We start from the raw sequence: 21,013 nt of genomic DNA on the forward strand, positions 1-21,013 counted from the left end.
CGATAAAAATGCCACTGCCACCAGTGAGATTTAAACCGCAATCTTCCGTACGACAGCCTTCTGCTCTAACCACTCAGCTACCCGGACACGCCGATAGGTGAAAAAATGCAAGCAATAATCTCTTAGGCAACATAAGTGATGCCCCCTCAATTTCAAAGGGCGGTAAACTTGAAAGGAGGTGTAGAGATGGAGGGAATGATTCTTTTGGATCCTCGCAGGACACGAAAAGGCAAAAAGGCCTCCCAGCGGTAACGGGGAAACCATGGCGCCGGCTCCAATCGGCACAAGGTAGGTAAAATCCCAAAAAGGAACCGGGGAAAAATGGACCAAGATTAACGGAAAGAAAAGTACGATACGTGAAAGAAAATTACCGCCCAAATTGATTATCATATCGAAAAAAGGGGGTACGATATACGCAAATACACAGGAAGGTCAAATCCAATCCGGAGCTGATAGATCTTGGAAAAAGCGTCCGCGAATCAGATGCTCCCAAAAAGGAGATTTAGATTTGATGATTTGAAGCTCAAGAAAAAATGGGTGATCCTCGACATGGTGGAGATGTATTTAAAAGAAGAGGCACAAGTGCGGGCTAAAAAGTAGGAGATTGTGATATAATGCGAAGACATTAATAAAATCACGACAAAGGAGGATATACGCGAGGTCCTAAAAAATAGTTCGGACCACTCGGGTTGCAAGAGTCCACAATCAAGGGACGGAGAAATACATTTGGAGGCACGTAAACGACAACTATAAACTTACCAGTTGAAGCAGCCTTCAAATTATGGGAGAGGGTCATTTCGCGATTTAGGCAGCAGGTGTCCCTCAAGCGCTGCTAAAGATGACTTGAATTTGGTTATATATTAGCGAAACGCACCGGTGACTGTTACAAGTCGAAGTAGTGCAGAAAATGTCAGGGACAAGTCACATGTTGACCTTGGAGTAAAGAAGTGAGGTTAATACAATTCAACCTCAACCATTGCGATGCAGCAGTTCTCTCACAGACTATCTATGAGCAGTAAATCGAAGCTGCCATAATTAACAAGCCTTATCACAACAATTAGAGTGGTGCCTGGCTACAAATGTAATTGGCAAGGCGACAACTTGGACGCGTAGAAATCAAGCCATCCAAGAAGTGGTTTCGTTTCCAGAAGTTGGATCCATCAGAACAAAAATAGCCGAGGTTTAAATTTATGTATATGGCTGCTAAGCTCCACCTGCTAGGTATGCTGGTTTCCTATGCAAAAAGTCGAAAGCCCAAGATCCTAGCGGGTGATTTCAACCCGTGAGCTGTAGATGGGGGTAGTCGAACTACGAATAATAGAAACCGTATCCTGGTCGAGGCTTACGCGGAGCTAGACTTGGTGGTTGTAAATATCGGAGATGTATCCACTTTTCGTGGGGCAGGGTCGGCTTAGGCTTAGTCGATCTGATATATGTGCCTACCACATTGGCGAAGAGAATCGTCTGTTTTGTCAATATCATACTCATAGCGACCACCAGGCAGTTTTCCTCAAGATGTGTGCTCCCGCGGGGCTGGAAGTCTTAGCTGGTTCGTGAAAAAGTTTGAAGAGGATGAATTGAAGGAGATGCTATTGGAAGGCCACAATTCTGGTGGTGCGACTTCAATAAAAATATAGAGGAAAAGTTGAAAGTTGAAAGTTGATAATGAAAGTATGCGATGCAGCAGTCAGCAGTCAAACTATCGGCGGAATGAAGAGATCGTAACGATCTAGAGGAACACCACACTTCCATGAGAAACGTCAAATAAAAGCGAACCTTCCAGGTAGGCGATTTAAGCAGGCTTTACGGACCAGCGAACGAGAATGCTTCAAGGAGCTTTGCGAGACGACGACGAAAATCCCTTTGGAACAGCGTGCAGGGTAGTTATGGAGAAGTTAAGGGGGCTAACCTGACCACATTTTCTTCTCGATATCGTGACGTCGCTCTTTCCCCAGATAAAGTGGCGGGCAAAAAGCGTAAACGAGTATTGGACGTCTACACCATACCTGCGGTAACTAAGGAGCAATATGCAGAGATTTGACGGAGAATCGGTGATAATATGCTCCCGGTTTGGACGCTGTTCCCAATAGAGTGCTCAAACTCGCTCTTAAGACCAGACCCGGCGGGTTTATCAGCGTATTTGAAACATGCGTGGTAGAAGAGGCAAACACTTTTTTTGCTACTAAAGCCAATAAGCAACTGGGGCACCCATTATCATACCGCCCGATTTGTTTATCAACACATTAGGAAAGATCGCAAGACGACGACAATAGACTTATTAGAGAATATAAGGATGGACCATCGGATCGAAAATTTGGATTTCAACAAGCCCATTCAACTCAAGGTATCGTCTAATAAATTCAATGACGTCGAAAATGCGTTAAATTTTGCCAGCTGGGAGTGGATAAAAAGCTTATTAACTAAACGGGTATTCTTACTCCGCTTACTTACTACTCCACTAAGCTTTTTGAAAGTGACCTCTAGGAAAGGCCACTTTGGTACTCTGTCCAAACAGGACTACCAAAGGGCTCAATGTTGGGTCCCCTCTTGTGGAACGTGATGTATATCAAATGGGGTCCTTATCCTTCCTGTGCAAGGTCGTAAAACAGCCTACACACTGCTGCAACCTTGTGCGGCAGTGTCTCCACTTCAGTCTCCACTTATCGCATCAGTTCTCTTCGAAGAGGGTCTATACTGATTTCACTTTGGAGTTCGTTAAAGTACCACCGCGTTCTCTAAGAGAGTATAAGGCCTTGGAGCCTCTCTTTCGTCCTCCAGATCCTCTCATACGCTCTAAAGGAGTCTTATTTCGAACACTTAATGAGCATTTTATATCGACACTGTGATTTCCAACCAGTCTTCATTCTTATTGCTTTTACAAAAAAAGTTCAGAAGTTCCCTGGTTGATTTCCTTAAGCAATTCCCAGTCCCACCAAGGAACCATTTTGTCCTTTGTCGTCAGTAAAAAGAGCAAGTCTCTTCATAGAACTCTTAAAGTGTGTCATCCAACATTATCAATTCACTTTCCAGCGCCAAAGGAGTCCATACTCGAATAGCAGTTTGTACTTTATTGCCAAGAACTCTGACCTGACAGTGGGACTTCGTCAATCACCCGCCAGTCTGTAATCAACTCTAACACCTTTGAAGTACAGATTGTTAAGTCACTTCACTTCTTCTCAGTTCCACGAACGTGGGGGTGCACCCTATGGCTGTAGTCATTAGACCAGCTGAAGTAATGAAATCAAATAGCTTCTTTTCTCTCGTATTGCATTTGCTACTGCCTCAATAAATGAGTAGAACGTTCCCATCGCAACCTATTAAGAGTTCGAGATCACTTGATTCTGCATACGCTGTCAGGTCACTTAGTCCTTGTTTCGAACGAGAACATGTTTATGTTATCATAAGTTAAATAAGCAGAGATAATTATGATGTTTCTCCTCTCGCCATTAATCTGGTATTTTACGATGACCGTAAATAGTTCTTGGGAACAGAACTATCTCGAGATGATTGCCTCTAACCGCCTTGACATCAGGACACAAGATCCTGTCGCCCTTTACTCATCTAATGCCACAGATTCTATCAAATCGAACTCTTGACTCTTACACCAAAAAATATAGTGGCAGCCCATAAGCTAACTCTAATATGTAATGGAAAACGGTTAGAAGTATATGTTACGGTTGGCGTGTGACCGGGTTTCTCTCACAACATACCGCCAGAGACTCAATCCCCCCCTTTTTGATTTCTCTGAGAATAGCCGCAATTTGAGTTACAGTAGTTCCCATGTCTTCATTCATGAAAGGCCTCATCTCGTGACACAGAGCATTCGTCTGTTTTCCAGTTAACGTTCCCCTGGTAACTGCTTCATCCAATGCGGGTAAAACTTGTACTCTTGTGTTGGTACGCCTGACCGGAAACTCACGTGGCGGCTGCTGATCTTTTATCAGATCAGCTGTTTGTTTATAACCTTGACTTGCGTGCGCGACCTCCCAGCACTGTGAGTTATACTCCTTGGGGTGGCGCATGTCCCCAGTCACTATTGACGTTTGCCTGATTTCATTTGTTTATAATGTGCTCTATCAATGTGTATGACCCGGAATACGCGGATTATGTGTCATTTTGATGATGATGAAAATGAATCCTCTGATGAATATTCGCCAAGAGTCTTCTGATGATGAGTATGAAAATGAATATGCTTCGAATATTGTGAAATGTAAGAATGGCCATAAATGGTCTCTATTACCACCTGAACGATCCATAAATCAGGCTCGCAACCTTTTAAGCCAAGACGACTTTCAATGTTCCATTCAAACTCAGTTTTCGAAGCTTGCTTATTGATCAAACCATATTTGAAAGAATTGTTCAGTGCACAAACGTTTGGGCTGCAAAGCATTCTGGCCAACGATTCGTTTATGAAACTGATGAAATTAAAATAGGCTCTTATTGGAATATTGTACTTAGCTGGAATGAGGGAAGATGGTCACCTAAGCACTGAAGAAATGTGGTCAGGATCCTCTAAATATAGACTTGTTATGAGCGAAATGCGATTCAATTTCTTGGTTATTTGTTTGAGATTTGATGATAGAAATACGCGTGGCAAGTCTGACACGTTTGCACCCATTCGCGCCTTGTGGTCTGCTTTTTTGATAACTGTCGCAAAAACTACAACACTCAGATGTATTTGGCAATTGACGAACAACTTCTTGGTTTCCGAGGGAAATGTCCTTTCAGAGTGTATATAGCCTCTAAGCCTGCCAAACACCGCCTCAAAATTGTTACAATGTGCGACGCTGCATACATTGGATGGACTGGGGGAGAATCGCAGCACAACGGATAGTCTTCCTTCATACTATGTAAAATCACTTCGGTTACCTTGGCAGAAGAAATGCTAAGAAAATAGTTTGACACTTCTTGGAATAATGCGCAAAAAGAAGCGAGAAATTTCACCTTCTTTTCTTCCGAATAAAAATAAACCACTCCTGTCATCTCATTTTTAGCCACCTACCTAAGGATGGACGATTCCGTAGCCTACACAATGCCGGAATCTATGAGCTATACCATGACTGTATGGTTGTGGATAAAATCTGGTTCAATAGGTCACGGTGGGCGGGTCACTTAATCCGTATGGATGAGGATGACCCCACCCGGAAAGTCTATAAGGGCAATATCTATGGTAGAAAAAGAAGACGAGACAGACCCTGCCTAAGATGGAGCGATGGCGTAGGTCAGGACGCCAGACAGCTTTTGGGGATATCGAATTGGTGGACCTCGGTGCAAAACCGGGATACCGGTTGTTGCGCCGTTGATGATGAAGATGAGTCCTGCCATCTCAGTTCGCTTTTTATGGGAAGACGACCATGGCCTTTTCCACCCCAAAGAGGAACAAGTCTGTTATTTTCATCTCTACAATGCATGAGCAGAAAGATGTAAATGAGGTCACCAAGAAGCCAGAGATAATTTACGTTTACAATTCTACCAAAGTATATATAGTATAGTGTTTCACGATGTTTCTAGGCGCTGGCCTCTTCGCATGTTGTACGGTATTTTTGATCAGGCAGGCATAAATGCGTTCATTCTGTACAAGCTTGCGAATCCTGGGGAAAAATTACAAGGAAGGATTTTTTGAAAATTTTAGATCAGGAGCTTTTCAAACCTCATGTTGAACAACGTCTCAGCAAGAACTTGCCACGTAAACTCGCTGAAGATATTACGCAGTATCTCGGGAACAAACGACCACTAGAAGAAACAGAATCGCAGAACTTCCCTGTGAAATTTCAAAAAGAGTCTAGATGCCACATTTTTCCCAGAAATCAAGATAGAAAAGTCAAAACTGCCTGCACAAAATGCGGGAAACCTGCGGGTAGTGATCATCGAAAAGAGGTGTGCACAAACTGCTTCAGCAATTAAGAGTTTTACTTAAAGAACACGTATTAATCATGTTTTCGTAACTTAAATGAAAGTTTTATTTACTTAATAACTCCTTGGGGAGAGGCATCGCTCTATAGTACCTACCCCAGTTACACAATCATGTTACTAGCGGAAGGTTAACATCTTCACTGCTTTGCGGTGTCCGGTCTGCATAGATCACACGAACTGACACCAACCAGTTTCGTTCCCGTCTCTGGCTTCCCTTTCTTCAGACTGTACCGTAAATGATGTAGGGGGAGTTACTAGCAGGTAGGGTTTCTGACGGTCTACATTGTGCAGTATGTCTTCGCTGTCAAGGTTCACTTGCGTGGTAAAAGTTCCCAGTGAATAGTCCATTGAATTTCTCCCAAAACGCCCAGTAAGACCTTGCTTCTAATGTCGGTGACAGAGTTTCGTTCTTGCAAACCATTCGCGTTTAATATTTCTGTAAAGAACCCCCTAGAATAGGAAAGGAAACCATCCGATTTTCGTCTATTCAGGTGTGAAACTCTACCTCTCTCGTGGGAAATTCAGGAATCAACTTTCGCAATCTAACCCAAGGATCAGACTTTTCTCCCCATTGTGATAGGGTATATATCGAACCTCTCTGATATGTAGTTCAAGAGATAATTTATCTCTCTCCTCCAATGTCAATAACAATTGGTCCCTTTTAAGTCCATTGACCCTGCGGAACGCGCGTGATCTTCAATCCATCTTTCTCTATCACGAAAATTTCGGAACCATTGCTGACACGGGTAAATTTCGCATAAATTTCGACAAGCATCCAATGTTCTGTGTCCGAGATCAAACTCATACAGTAGTAAACAATGTAGAGGATCACCTTTCAAGGGGTGAACAGACTTGACAGAACCGCAAAAATTTATACAAACATCCAATAAATATGTATACCCTATGAAGATTACCCTTTCCTAATTGTTAAAGCAAACTTCCTAAAAATTGTCGCGCATCCTCTGGGGAGGATGTTCAGAAATTTCTACCGCATAACTTCTTTAAACAGACTAAATTGATCTGAACAATTTCATTAAGGCAACAAAGTGACCTAAATAAGAAAATCAAGTTTGTGTTTCTCTAAATTAAAACCACTCCAGTATCATCCGAAAATAGCACGAGCATTGAATGTATCATATTAAGAGCATATTCAGGGTAATCCAGGGAAAACCTTTTCATCATGAAAAGAAACCAAATTGGTTTTCGTGTTACCCCTAAATTTTTCAGTACACCCCGAAAGTACGTGAATGTGAGGCATATGATACGAGTAGTATGACTGGGGATGTATTTCAAACAACAGCACCGCACGTTAGCCAAATTGCATATACGAGTATGTAAACGTATTTATATAAGTAAAAATACGTATGAGGAAAATATGAGGAAAACTGTTCTCACTGCCCCTGGAGCAAAATTCACGTTGTGTACATCAATCATTTTTCCGACAACCACCCCATCCTGGAAAGTTTTACCCGCAGCCGGGCTGCATTCGTCCGCACAGCAAGTTCTACGGTAGGTTGCGAGTAAAAAATCTCAACAGCATTTTGGGGCTGTTAAGAGCAGACTACGAGGAATAAAGGGTACTTTACCTGACCCCATGTTGAGGTATTTCAACTTGTGGGCTACGTATTTGAAACTCAATGGCACAGCCACTCAACGAGGACGACATGGCATTGTTACAGTGCTCTGAGTTTATTAAACCTTTGCCTGGAGCAACATGTGGCAAGCTTTAATAAATGTTTAAGTTGCAGTTAGGTGAATTGTTTGAGTTGTAAAAATCTGAAACTATGGGTAAGTGGGTCGACATGAGGGTGTCATGCCCATAACTGTTGGGGACACTTGAGATTTGAACTTACTAATTTTCCTTTGGCTAACAAATTGATTGCAATTGTCCCCAAGCTCCCGCACTGAAACTCGTTTAGAATCGATTTCCACGGCATAATCAGTACTGAATACTTATTTTGCGGAATCCGGCAGAAACAACCCTTAGCAATTTAACAAGAGCGAACATTTCCCCTTTCTTTATCCCATGGTAGACTATTGACAGCCACAGCCTCAAGATTTATGGATTTCATCGCCATTTCCCGTCGTCAAATTTCGTCCTGAAAATAATCACAGCTCGTTACTCCCTTTCGGTTCAATTTAGTTCAACTTCAACATGATTCCATGTTCATTATAAATTCGAAACGAAGCCATCTTGCGCCAGTGTTTCTTTAAAAGCACAACCTCTTCTCAACAATATGCTTAATAAACTTTTCAATTACATTAAATTCGCAAACTGTGGAATTTCATCATGAGGCCTCTCCCGAATTTCTTCCTTTTGCCGAGCGGGTGGAAGTTTGAATTTCAAATTTCAATTAGAGAACGACAACGTTGATAAGAAAATTCGATGTCAACCCCATAAGTAGCTTAAGTGGCTATAATTGAGTCTACGGCTAAAAATTCCGAAATGAAAAGTTTCTCGCTCATTGATTAAATCGAAAAGAAACGAAAGTGGAGAGTAAGTGGATTCTGGTATGATTGAGGTTCAGGTCTGAGGGTAGGAACAATTTCAAATTTTTCTCGTTTTCGTTCAAAGGAACGCAATTAAATGATTTCAACGTTTTCATGCAATCTATTAAAACGGGGAGTAATCGCCCCCACCAAATACAGGCAGGAATTGGCCCCTATAATTTATCCAATAAAAATAATGCTCACCTGTTGATTTTGTGACTTTCTAGGCTGCTTCTTTATTCCTCGTCTCGCCCTCGCTTTCGCCGCGAAATAAATTCTGATATAAACGAACACCATTATACAACTAGGAATATAAAATGATCCTAAGGCCGAGTATAGCACATAGCCGATATCCTCGCTAAGCTGTAAAAGAAAAGGAAAACGAACGTCGTCTTAGATGTATCTTGGAACAAATGAAACTTAAATTAATTTAATTCACTGATACTACAGTTTTCTACTGGAGGATTTGTAGACCCACCTCATCGATTTTTCAAATTCCATGATTTAAAAGAAAGCGTATTAAATGTAGTTTAACCGAAGGACAGAAATTTCGCCTACTTTTGTGCGTAACGAAAGTGATTCAAGGCTTGAATGCAGAATAATTTTCAAAATACTATCCTGTCCACATTTTTGTGACATATACAGTTCTTCCTTTGCCTTTTCCAGAGACAATCTTCTAATATGTAAAATCTACCCTCTTATTCCATTTTAAGACGCCGGTATATTTCTCGAAATTTCCCTTTTCCCTCCCCAACATTCGTTTACATCAAACATTTAAAAGTTTAAAAATTAATCATTTCAATTAGTATACAATAAAAATATTCGAAAGGGAACATCGACCTTGCATTCCAACTTGACCGGTTCATATATTTCGGAATGCAGGCCTAACAGTTGGTCTGGTTCGGGGGAATGAAAATGTATTTTTGCATGAGATTAGCGAGACCAGCGGCCAGCTGATTAGAAAGACAGCTGATGAGCCGGACACGTTATTTTAGTTTAGCGCTTCGATGAGAAAAGAATTGTAAAATGGCTGGATGAATATAAATTTACACAGAATATAAAAATTTAAAATAAAGTCTTTCAATGTAAATAATAATGTTACTATTACATTATAATTTGATACGGTGTTGTGGAATTGGTGGTTTGTTTTTGCTTGTGATCCGCTGATATCTCTCGTATCCAAATTTTCGGAGAACAATTCTCTAAGGATAAAAGTGAGTAGATGTTTTTTTTTAATCTCTGGTAAGGGTACTAATTATGGTAAGAAAACGAATAGCCGACTACCAGCAGCATCGTCAGCCACTTCGGGGCGGAAGGCAGGGATCCGCCGGCGAAGAAGGCGAAGGTGTGGCGCGGCAGGATTCGCAGCATTCGAAATTTAGGCATCGTGCCGGCTTAACCCGAAAGGGAGGATAACGTCTTCTCAGTCTCTTGATCCTAGATTCCTCCAACACGCTAGACTCAATGTTGCTTTCATTCTGCATTGAAAACTTTTAACTCACTCGAAATAAATAGTGTTGTTTCCAGGAAAACGTTTCCGAAAGACATAAACTTTGCAGGCTTGAAGACAAAATTGGAGTATTGACCTCAGGAAGTATGGAGAGAAGAGTTTTTCAATAAGAATAACCTCGTTTTTACAACCTATTCGTTAAAGAAGTATTGGTAGAAGAATATTGTCCATAGACATGGTATCTAGACCGTCATATCTGCTCAAATAAAGGTAATAATGGTATATGATTATATTTTGAAAACTTATCCTGTATTCGTGAAAAATTCAGGTTTACAGTATTGGAAAGTTTAATGGAAACAATACTATTATTAACAAAGTTATTATAGGTCAAAGTATCTTGCTCTCGCGTAAAATTACTACTCCTCTGAAATGCCACATGGAATTGACTACCCGCTATCTTCAACTTAGACTCTCACAGCCATAGAGGATGGTTTTTCGATATGTTCACTGTCGTATAGCCTGAATTGTCGCATTCAACATGAGATCATTTAAAGTTGAAAACTCTTAGCCCAGGATTATCTCCTATGAAAAATATGGATTCAATTTTCCATCAACCACATTATTTTAGTCCAAAGAAATATTATTTTTATTGAATTTCTGACTAGAGGGAAAACCATCAATGCGGCGAGATACTACAAGACCCCAACAAAATTGAAAAGGAGGGCCATGTTGGTAAAGGGAATCTTTCATCAGGGCTTTGAAGTGTGTTAGAGCCCTTTATTCAAAACCGTAACGGTACACTACGGTACATCTACAGTCATCCAGATCGAGCAGGTGGAAATTGGCGCGAGATCTTGGGCTGCACGTTAATGAAGGCAAGGCAAAGTACATGATGGCAACGTCAGCACCAACAACCAACCCACCAACAAGATCAAACCGCACTGGTCAAACGGGAAGAATAAAGATAGGAGACTACAACTTTGAGACCGTTGATAATTTCTCCTATCTACGGTGAAAAATCACAACCGATAACAGCTACGATGATGAAGTCCGCGCACGGTTGTTCGCAACCAACAGAACCTATTTCAGCTTACAAAAACTATTCCGCTCGAAACGGCTCACCATAGGGTCAAAGCCCTTACTGTGCAAGACAATGATCTTGCCCGTCCTCATGTATTCCTCGTGGACTTAGACCTCTTGGATTGACTGCCATGAAAGATCTTGAAAAGCTTCACAGGGGTTGAGGTTTAGCTGAATATACCTGAGTTGTTCCTTGGTTTTATCGACAGCGGCCACCTTTCACTTCCTGTGTCCTCAAAACCAGCATTTTTACAGGATACTTTTGGCAATTCCTTGCTAGCTACTCTTTTTCGCCAAGCCTTATGTAAGATCTGGATATGTGACCATATTCCAGACAGATAGCAGGAGATACTTGCTTTCCGACAGGCAACGAATCCAATCTACTTTACCGGCTTTGGCAACATGTTCGCCCATAGAACCGATAAATTAACCGATAAATTAGTGGATAAATTAAAAAATTGTCTCACCAATTCGCTGCATATGGCCTCTTCGGGCTATTAGTCATTATCCGATCATAAACCGGGTGAATTTCATTTAATACCGTGGAAAATGCCGAAGTCTTGCCTGAATTGATTCTTACTCCAAACTTTCGAGAGACTATACTAGACTAACTTATTTATAGTTTCTATGTCCTTGTTTTTCTTTCTGCAGCCAAAAATCGTATGCACTAGCATTTCTGGTTACGCATCAATAATTCCATATTTCTAACAGTTGTCAAGCGACGTTGCCTACGTCATCGGTCCATCTGAGGCAGGATCTGCTGCCTCTTTCTTTTCTAAGACAAATATTGCCCTAATAGATCTCCCGGGCTGGATCACCTTCAGCTGTACGGATTAGGTGATCCGCCCATCGTAACTTTTTCAGCTGAATTTTATTCACAATAAATGGTGGTGACACCGCTTATAAATTTCATCATTATATAGGATGCGGAACTGTCGGTATTCTTCAGAGGATCCTTGCCTTGAATGCGATTAAGAGTTGGTAATTATTCTATCTAAGGACCCAAATGTCCGAGTAATGCATGATTCCTAGTAAGATCAACATCTTGTGAGTGTAGTATCTTTAACCTTATGGTGAGATCTTTACAGGCATTTACATCAACATTGTGAATCACTGGCATGGCCTTGCCTTTGATTGCAGTTGATGCAGAGAGTGATCTTGCTGCTTGTATCGTACCTCACAAATTGATCAGGGTCAGCCTAATCAGTCTTATTAATTTAGTTAGCATTCTGCCATGGCCATTTATAACTTAACCCTGATTATACTATCATTGTGTCCGGATAGCTGAGTGGTTAGAGCACAAGGCTGTCGTACGGAAGGTCGCGGTTCAAATCTCACTGGTGGCGGTGGAATTTGTATCTTGACTGGACGTCGGATACCAGGCGAATCAGCTGTGAATGAGTACCTGAATCAAATCAAAATAATAATCTCGGGCGAGCGCAATGCTGACCACGTTGCCTCCTATAGGGTACTGTAATCCTGTAGTGTACCGTTACAGTCTTGAATGAAGTACTTCAACACACTTCAAGGCTCTGATCCAATTGGATTATTGCACCAACGATTATTATTATATATTATCATTGAAATCGATAAACAACCAAAAGGCAGGCCGAAACAACGGTGACTTGATACGTTGGATGGGGATTTAAAAGCCTCGAGATTGCTCCCAGATCAGGCATTCGATGGAGCCAAATGGCGAAACCGATCACGACGAGATGATCCCGCTTGTGGATGGGTCAAAGGCTGAAGAAAAAGAAGAAAATACTATCATTCAAATCGATGAAGAGATGGTGCAACTGACGGAGAAATAGTTTTTCCATAGATTGATGTAGAGAGAAAATCTGATCTTTTACTAATTTCCCTGGAGTGCATCCTCTCCTTCTCTGTATGGATGTATTGTGTTGTAGGCGTATATGGTTCTTCAACCTAGCAAGGGTGCCGAGAATATCTTACAAAAGGTAAGTTAATATTTGTATAATTGCTCTACTGACAGCTGAAATTTCATCCATTTGGTGGTAAATCAGACATCTTTTTCTTGACCGGAGGGACATCGAGGCGCATATGGCTTCCAACAAGGCAGCAGGATGAGTTGTTGGTAACTTTTCCGCGGCCAGTGTGATCGCTCCCTGTATTTGTTAAGTTCACAGATTTGTTGGCTCTCACAGGTTTCAGGTTTTGGTTGTAAAGTTTTTTCTCCGCTCCAAGAAGTTCAGGATAAGTCTCTGTGCGTGCCTGCACTGTTGAGGTTGTGCGGTATGTGGCAGTCTTCTGTTCCGTTGTTCACTTCGAATAATCATCATCGAACCGATTGTTGGGATTTGGGGCCAAAACTCTTAACGTGGTTGTGAAGGTCATTTGGCGATGCTTCATCTCCGGGACAACTGATAGCTACAGAGAACTTTGTTATGGATAGTTTTATTGTTCGTAACTATTCTCAGAGGGACATTCGAGCTGTAGTTTTTATTCAAGCAGGGGCACCATGCCAGTGAGATAATGTGGGCCTGTATATGTTTTGACATTCACACAAGCTACAAGTTTCATTTATTTTCTATTATCAAGTGGATTCAGGAAGCATAGTCATTATGTAAGACTGAGGGGCTGCGACGTTTGGTTAATACATGACCAATTTGGTTGAAAGCGGTTTAGCTGCAGAAACGTGGGTTTATTTGTGAATTTCTCTAACGACCATTTTGGTTGACATTGCTAGTTGAATAATTCGCAGTTGGTTGTCGTTAGTAATTTTACACAAGCTTTGGAGCCCTAGTCCGAACACATGGTTTTATTCGTGAACGTACATAGAGCATGGATAGATTTTACACATTGCTTCCTTTGAATAAGTCTGCTCTCTGTTCACAAGCACTCAAATTTGCTTGATACCAACAAGATGCGGTATATGACCGAGTAATCTGTGTCATGCTATTTTTGGAGGTGTAGACGTATCAGAATTGCGTCTTTGTTCATCAAAGATCTATAAAAGATGGTTTGCCTCTCCCACGGTTTAAGTTAAATTTTCTATCCCCAGCAATTATTCAAAAATAGTTTTCGAAGGACAGCTAATAGACAAGGCTATGGTTAAATATAGACCATCGAATGACCCTAGCTTAATCTGTTATTCATTTGGTTATAGTGAAGAAAATAAAGACAATTTTGTACACATTTATGGGACATGAAACCGTATCCATCTGTGAAATAGCCCCCGAATTACTTCGTTTAATAATTTGGACTAAATTTATTCCTGCGTGTAATATTTCCTTTATTACCGTGATGAATTTGAAGTAAAACAGATTCCGATTTCTCAACTCTGGGATCTTCAGTCTGGATTCAATCAACGCATCTGAAGCTCGTGCATCAATCATTCGGAAAAATGACTAGATGAAAGCCATACCACTATTCCATCGCACCATTCAATCATTTTCAGCAAGACTAATCTGTTTATTAGGACGTTAATGGCAGAGAACTTAATACTGTGCTGGTCTCCCAGCATGGCGCGAATTGTCTCATCAATATTTTTGGATATAATTTCGGTTTTTGTTGGCCGTTAAATTGGCAATTGCGAAATGCTTCTCAAACAATTTATGGCGTGTGTATTAAATGAACATTTCTAATTAGCGTGGAAGCACTCTCTTCATCATTTTGATGAATTTCCAACAGAATTTCCATTCCACAATCCTCTTCGCTTTAATTAATGTAGATGTCAAGACCATTTCTGACGCGCAGAGGCTACTTCCTTCTTGTGGGAAGGCCTCTTGGCTCATTCTTCAACTAGTGAGTTTTAAGCTTCAGACATCATCGTTTGCCGAACTGGACTGTATGAATGTGTACATCGTTTATGAAATTAAATTAATTCAATTTAAGATGTTAAAATATATTCAGTCAATTTGAGATTTTGCATTATTATTTTTTAATCCCCACCACTTTCTTCCCAATTTTAATACAATCCCTATCGAAAAGTATTCAATAAGTTCATGACCTCGACAAGCCAATCTGCTGAAATAAAATTTCAGTTAGTATTCCGGGGTTAAAACCAAACTTTGGAAATCCGCTGGCCACGTAAATATTTTGCCAAGAAGTTTTCCTCCATGAGTAATTAATCATTTGCCGAGAAAGAACTTAAGTTCACTTCCCTGTAGTTTATTGGCTTCTCAAGAAACTCATCAAATTGTCGAACTAAATTGTGGCAACTTCTCGGGAAAAATTACATCACAAGGCGAGGAGTCGATTCCTAGAAAATTCTCCAGGGAATGTTAGCAAAGAGATAAACTGGCCTTAAAGTATCCATGAGTAGGTACATTGGCTTTCAGCGTTACATTGTGGTACCCTTTCGATTCGAACTCTTGTGCTCGAACTTATTGGTATTCAGAAGTGCGCTATTGTGAGCTCGCAATTCTACAGGATATAGTTGACTCCATAGTGCATCCAATTGGTGCTGCAATTTCTTCCTTGGTTTCCTCGCAATTACAGTGACTTTGCTTGCTAGGTGTAATAAATTACCGGTGAATCTTCATCAGCTTAGCTGGCAATCGTTTCCACTTTCGATTTATCCTTATGCAGTGATTATCCTGTAGCGTTTGCAAAGTGTTTTGATTCGAAAAAGTAAGTGCCAGCAAGGGTAATTTATCAACGCAAATCAAAACTGATAATGTTAGAGGCTTGCGGAATGAATCATCACATATAGTCATAACTCAGTAGCAATATTTGTCAGTCTACTCTGCGATGATCGATTAAGGACATTTATCACCATGCCCAGCATTAATGTTGCCTTTTCTCTTCATGGCGCATTATTTCGCACGCAGCGAGGCAGCACTATTATTGCATGGTGTGGTAATGGCGCAAATGTAGGGCGCGGATAATTGTCCACATAATTGCTATTGTGGCTTGTTTATTTGGTCTGGATGAGGTCACTGGAAAATCATTTTTATAAGATTTTGATGCAACAGTTTCACCGTTTCCATGCGAATCAATATGCAGGATTCAATGTTTTTGAGGAGGGGGGATATTCTCGAATAATTCATTTTCCTTCACTGGCAAGTAGTTCCCATGAAATGTTTCATAGAGAATTTCTACAACTATTCAGCTTATTCTACCGATAAGTATTTCGTGTATATAATACATATGTGAGCAGCTTAAGGATTGCTGTACAAATTATTCCAGTGCGACGCAAAATAATAGGATAATAGTGATACGAGATAACGGCAGGGTAGGTACAACATGCACCGCCCCGTTGAGATTCGTAGAGCGTTTCCCACAATACACGCACGTAGCTGTGCAGCGCGTCGCAGACGCTTATTACCCGCAGCGACACAATCTCGGCCGCCATAAGGGAGCGTGTTTGACTGGAGGCCATCACGGACCAAGAGTCGATTGGGCCAGAGGCGGCAGCATCACCAACACCACGCCGCACTGCGGGCAACTGTTTTAGTACTAGTTGAAGCCCTCTCCTTCACCGTCCAGCCAAAGTCTCCGCTAAGGTTCGGGACGAATCCCAAAGAACGTGTAAAGAATTCTCGGAAATGAATCCTTTGCATAGACCAGATATTCCCAGGTTCTATGCATCTCCAGCAACTCCAAGAATTCTATTCTAAATAGATGACGAGATTGCTGTGTGCTGATATGTTACTGATGCAACTACATTGTATCCTATTGTGATGCAGTTATGGCCGTCAGATTGCATGGTCAGAAGAATGGTTTTCGCGTTATTGGTGTGAGTGACCGGAGAGATCCACCATGGAAAATTCGCCTGGAACGTCAGCAGGACTCAACTCAGCTCTGGCAAAGCGAGCAGACAGGTGAGGAATAGAATGCAGAGGGTTTACAGGAACTATACCATTTCCAAACCAGAAAAAACTTTCGGTCGTATGCAGTCGGTTATGATAATATAGCGAAAGTCACTCCAGACGTTTTCGGAATGCAACGTACGCAAGGAATTAGCGGAGTTGTTTCAGATCGCTCAACGAATCCCAACAGTCCAAGCAGTGTAGTTTTCGGTGACGGAGGCGAAAGAGTATTAGGATAGAATTTGACGGTTACCCGCCCAGTATGCTGATCATGCTGAGTGGATCTCACGTCCAAGGCACCCACCATGTCATTACACCTAGCATACATCAGTGTCTTCACCTGAGGGTGCCAATGCCTCAGAGCCTATCCATATACGAGGAGGCATCTTCCAGGGGATTCGTGGAGTTCGGTCTGGTTTTCCATGGCTGCTGAATGAGAGGGCATGGTTTTCCAATAAAAGATGGCCTGCGTGCTAAGTGCGAACTGCCACACTTGATGTACTTAGCTTACATCAAGTTGTATCCTGGTACTGACGGCAACCTTGGCGGCCTACTGCGAATAGTAGACATCATGAGACATCGGAGAGATTCATGTGTGCCATTCAGAATGTTGGTTCTCCGTTAGAGACACTGGATCGTCACATACCGCTCAACAAGCCTGACGTGCTTTTAGCTGACAAGATGGGTCGCCCGGCGTATATTATTGATGCGGCTATCCCCCATAGCAATATTGAATGGAAATACGAGTACATGGAGAAGAAAGTGGACTATGAGCCACTGGGGCGGTAAATTAACGAAATTTGGCGTCTGGAGGGGTGTATACGTATTCGATGTTGCAGGGAGTTCTCATCATCACGCCTAGAAGTTAGATGTAAAAATCAATTGAATGTTAAGTGTGAAGTCCAGTGTCGCCCCTCCCCCCCCTCTGTTATACCAGAAATTCGTTGAGCATTTCCCGCACACGCAAATTTAGTATCTTTTGGGGTTCATCAGTAGTTTTCCTCATTTTTCAGTACTTTTATAGTTAAATAGGTACTTTTCATTATTTTCCAACAGAAATTGAAAGCAATTGTGACAGTACCACGTTTTGTGAGGGACAAACTGATGGAAAGCTGAACTGGTATAATAACATTACACTACCCATCATCACTACGCTAAATAGGTCAAAATTTCCATAAAATCACAAAATGGCTGGTTCAATGAATGCAGTCCAACATATCTAAAACGTATAAAATAACCCACTAAGTTGGCTATAAATCGGAACGACCCGTTGCGGAAGCTAGCAGTTCGACTACAATGTGACGTCATTTGCGATACACAAAAAGGCTATTTAAAAGCGCCGGGACGTTGGAGAATTTTGAAAAATCCACGGTGGGACAAGTTTACTTTAGAGGAGAGTATTGTGGGTAGCAAAGTTTCATAGCCTCCCGGTCGGAACGAAATCATTCATCTTCGAAAACAATTAGGAACAAGTGCCTTAAAGTTGAGGTACGCATTACGTACAGAAACCGCGGTCTCGATGTTTTTTCATTGTATCGGCTCATATGTTTGGATATGCATTTTTCAAAGTCCTTTCCCTAAAATAGCTTTTCACAGTGAACTACTAACATTGGTTTTTATATTACACGATACACATGGACATGAAATAAAATACAACATAAACATCACATGCAATCCCGACCATCATCCTGGAGCGTCTTCGGCTTGAGCTCATCGCGGAAATTAGTGGGCAAAAGTCGTTGAAGGCAGAGGCGGCGGCATCGCCAACACCACACTGCACTGCTGACGACAGCTTTAGTATTTGCCGAAGCACTCTGCTTAACCATCCAGCTGAAATCTCCGCTGAAGGGCGGGACAAATTCCAAAGAGCGTGTATAGAATTCTCGTAAATGGATCCTTTGTATAAACTAGGTATTCCGAGGCTCTATGCGTCTCCAGCAACTCCGAGAATTCTATCTTAAATCAATGATTGCGTTTTGACTTTGTTGATATGTCGCTCTTGAGAATCCAATCACTTGTACATTGCGATGCATTTGCGGCTGTCAAATTTGAAGGCCAGAAGAATCGTTTTCGCGTTATTGGTGTCAGTGACAGATAGGATCCATCATAGAAAATTTTTTCTGGAACGTCGACATGACTCACTAAGGTAGGGCATTGTCAGATTGACTCAAATCAGCACGGGCGATGCTAGCAGGCGGATGAAGAATAAAGCGCAGTGGCTTTATAGGAGCTATGCCATTCCCAATGTTCCCCGTAGTTGCAATTCCGGGCACACTAAAGGAGACACTTTCTATCGTATGCAACCGGTTACGGTATGGCGAAAGATCACTCCAAATGTGTTCGCAATGTATCGTGCGTGAGGAGCCGGCGTAGTTTTACAGTTCGAGTCCTAATATTCCTTGTTTGTCTGCACCACCCAGGAACCCATGAGAGATATACCAGTGAAATGCAGCAATTATTCGAAGTCGATATCTATAATCAGATTGGAAACCTTCAGTGGGCAGGTCATGTGGGTACATAGATGACAAGAAAAATTTCAGCCGCGTACTCCGATAGAAAGTGGAGGGTAAACGCCACCTGGCAATTTGCCGAAAATATAGGAGGAGTCAGTAGATAACTCAAGCTGATGGTTTTCAGAAATTGGAGGAATCAGTTGCTCGACCGAGAAGTCGGACTGCAACACCGTGGAATAGTGCCCCGATTTTTTGAAGGAATACGGAACCTTAACAATTATCACCTTTATTATCGTTGAGATCCCGAAAAGGGGCATATTCTTTGAGTGCAATAATTGGATTGTTATGTATTTTCTAGTGCCTTGCTATTGCAAAGATGTTAGCTTAAATTAAAAAATGCCTCCTCAGTGTAGAAAGTGGGCTATGATTCCAATTGTATTAACACCATACTAACATGATTTTTGTGGAACAATATGCACAGCTCAGATCCTCTCACCACCTGCTTTTCTTTGTCCAAAGCGTAAACATCATAACATTTGAAGATATTCCGGAGAAATATCACTATGACTTTCATAAAAGGGACATATGACGGCACAAATTGTTACATGCTACATCGTAATATAATTTTGGAGGATCATAAAGTGCAAATCATCACCAAATTATCTTTTCTCTTCCCTAACTAGAGCGATTGGAAATTCGCATTTGCCACGGCGTACAATACGCTTTAACTCACACAATCTGTCAGCCGTACCGATCAGTACCGTCTGTTGCTTTTTGCGTTTGTGGATCCGCTCCTTTTAGCCCGCAGGCAGCTAGCATATCAGCAATATGTTGTCAGAATCAACCTTGACTTCCACTAGTGTGGGCGGGTTTGCAGCAAGTGAATCATTTCTTCCGTGTTGTTCTGTGATGAGGTGATTGGAGTATTTATCTGTTAGCATGCAGATTTTCCTTCTTCTTAGTTTACTTCTTTCAACACCCCAGATTGAATCTGAATAAAAAAGAATTTTTGACGACCAATCCCAAAGAAATGCTATCAGAACTGCCTTATGAAATTGCTTCACGCATTAGCGCAACCTGGATGAGGAACCGTTATTCAACTGGCGTTTTTTGTGATCGACATATCAATGAATATCTCAACTCGAAAATCTATCGAAGTGTCGTGCGTCCTGTCGCCGCCTATAGTCTGGAGTACTGGTTGTGCGAATCTTGTGGGAGAAATTTCGTATGCACGTTTTTCCATTCGTACATACTAAAACATTCAAAATATTCAGTAATATATACATTTTTAAACTCCAGCTCCGCCTTTCATATCAGTTCATTTCATGTATATGGTGAAGACGTCATACACGTCATAGAGTACGATAAATTCACGTCGAATATACAACATTGACCTTATAAAGCTTTGTTAATTAAAGCTGATTTTTTTTCAAACTTTCCAAAATTGTGTATTATATTATTACTTATGGTGTGAACCTAAGCGGGTGTTCGAACACATGGTAATATGCTATTAATAACTTTATTTGAGCTGATGTCGGAATGGGATGTATTTGGAAGCCTAGATTTCATATGGATGCACCAATGTGAATTTTTTCAGAAGTTTCGGTTAGAAAGTTCTGGGAGCGGGACCTGTTATACTTTTTGGGGAATACATTTTGAAACCTGTATTAAACCTGTATTAAAACTCGGGAAATCCGATTTGACAGGAAGACTGGCTGATAGACAGCCCTGTGTGGATTTGACATATCTCCCACCAAGCGCGACCTCAGGTGGCGGATAGGGGCATAGCTATTGATATGTAAATACGTGTTCAGGTACTTTTCTGTGCATCTCTGGTGCGTGAACCAAAATGG

The 21,013-nt window shown here is 41.4% G+C and overlaps 1 protein-coding gene across 1 annotated transcript in view; it reads right to left on the reverse strand.

Annotated features, from left to right (window-relative positions):
- Nucleotides 1–21,013, reverse strand: part of LOC119652052 (alpha-2 adrenergic receptor) — a 343,866-nt gene that overhangs the window by 50,128 nt on the left and 272,725 nt on the right. The window contains exon 2 of the mRNA XM_038055988.1: nt 8,608–8,766. Within this exon, the coding sequence (XP_037911916.1) occupies nt 8,608–8,766 (159 nt within the window). The remainder of the gene's footprint in view (nt 1–8,607; nt 8,767–21,013) is intronic.

The sequence above is a fragment of the Hermetia illucens genome, chromosome 3 (genome assembly GCF_905115235.1).
Source record: "Hermetia illucens chromosome 3, iHerIll2.2.curated.20191125, whole genome shotgun sequence".
NCBI classification, from domain to species: domain Eukaryota; kingdom Metazoa; phylum Arthropoda; class Insecta; order Diptera; family Stratiomyidae; genus Hermetia; species Hermetia illucens.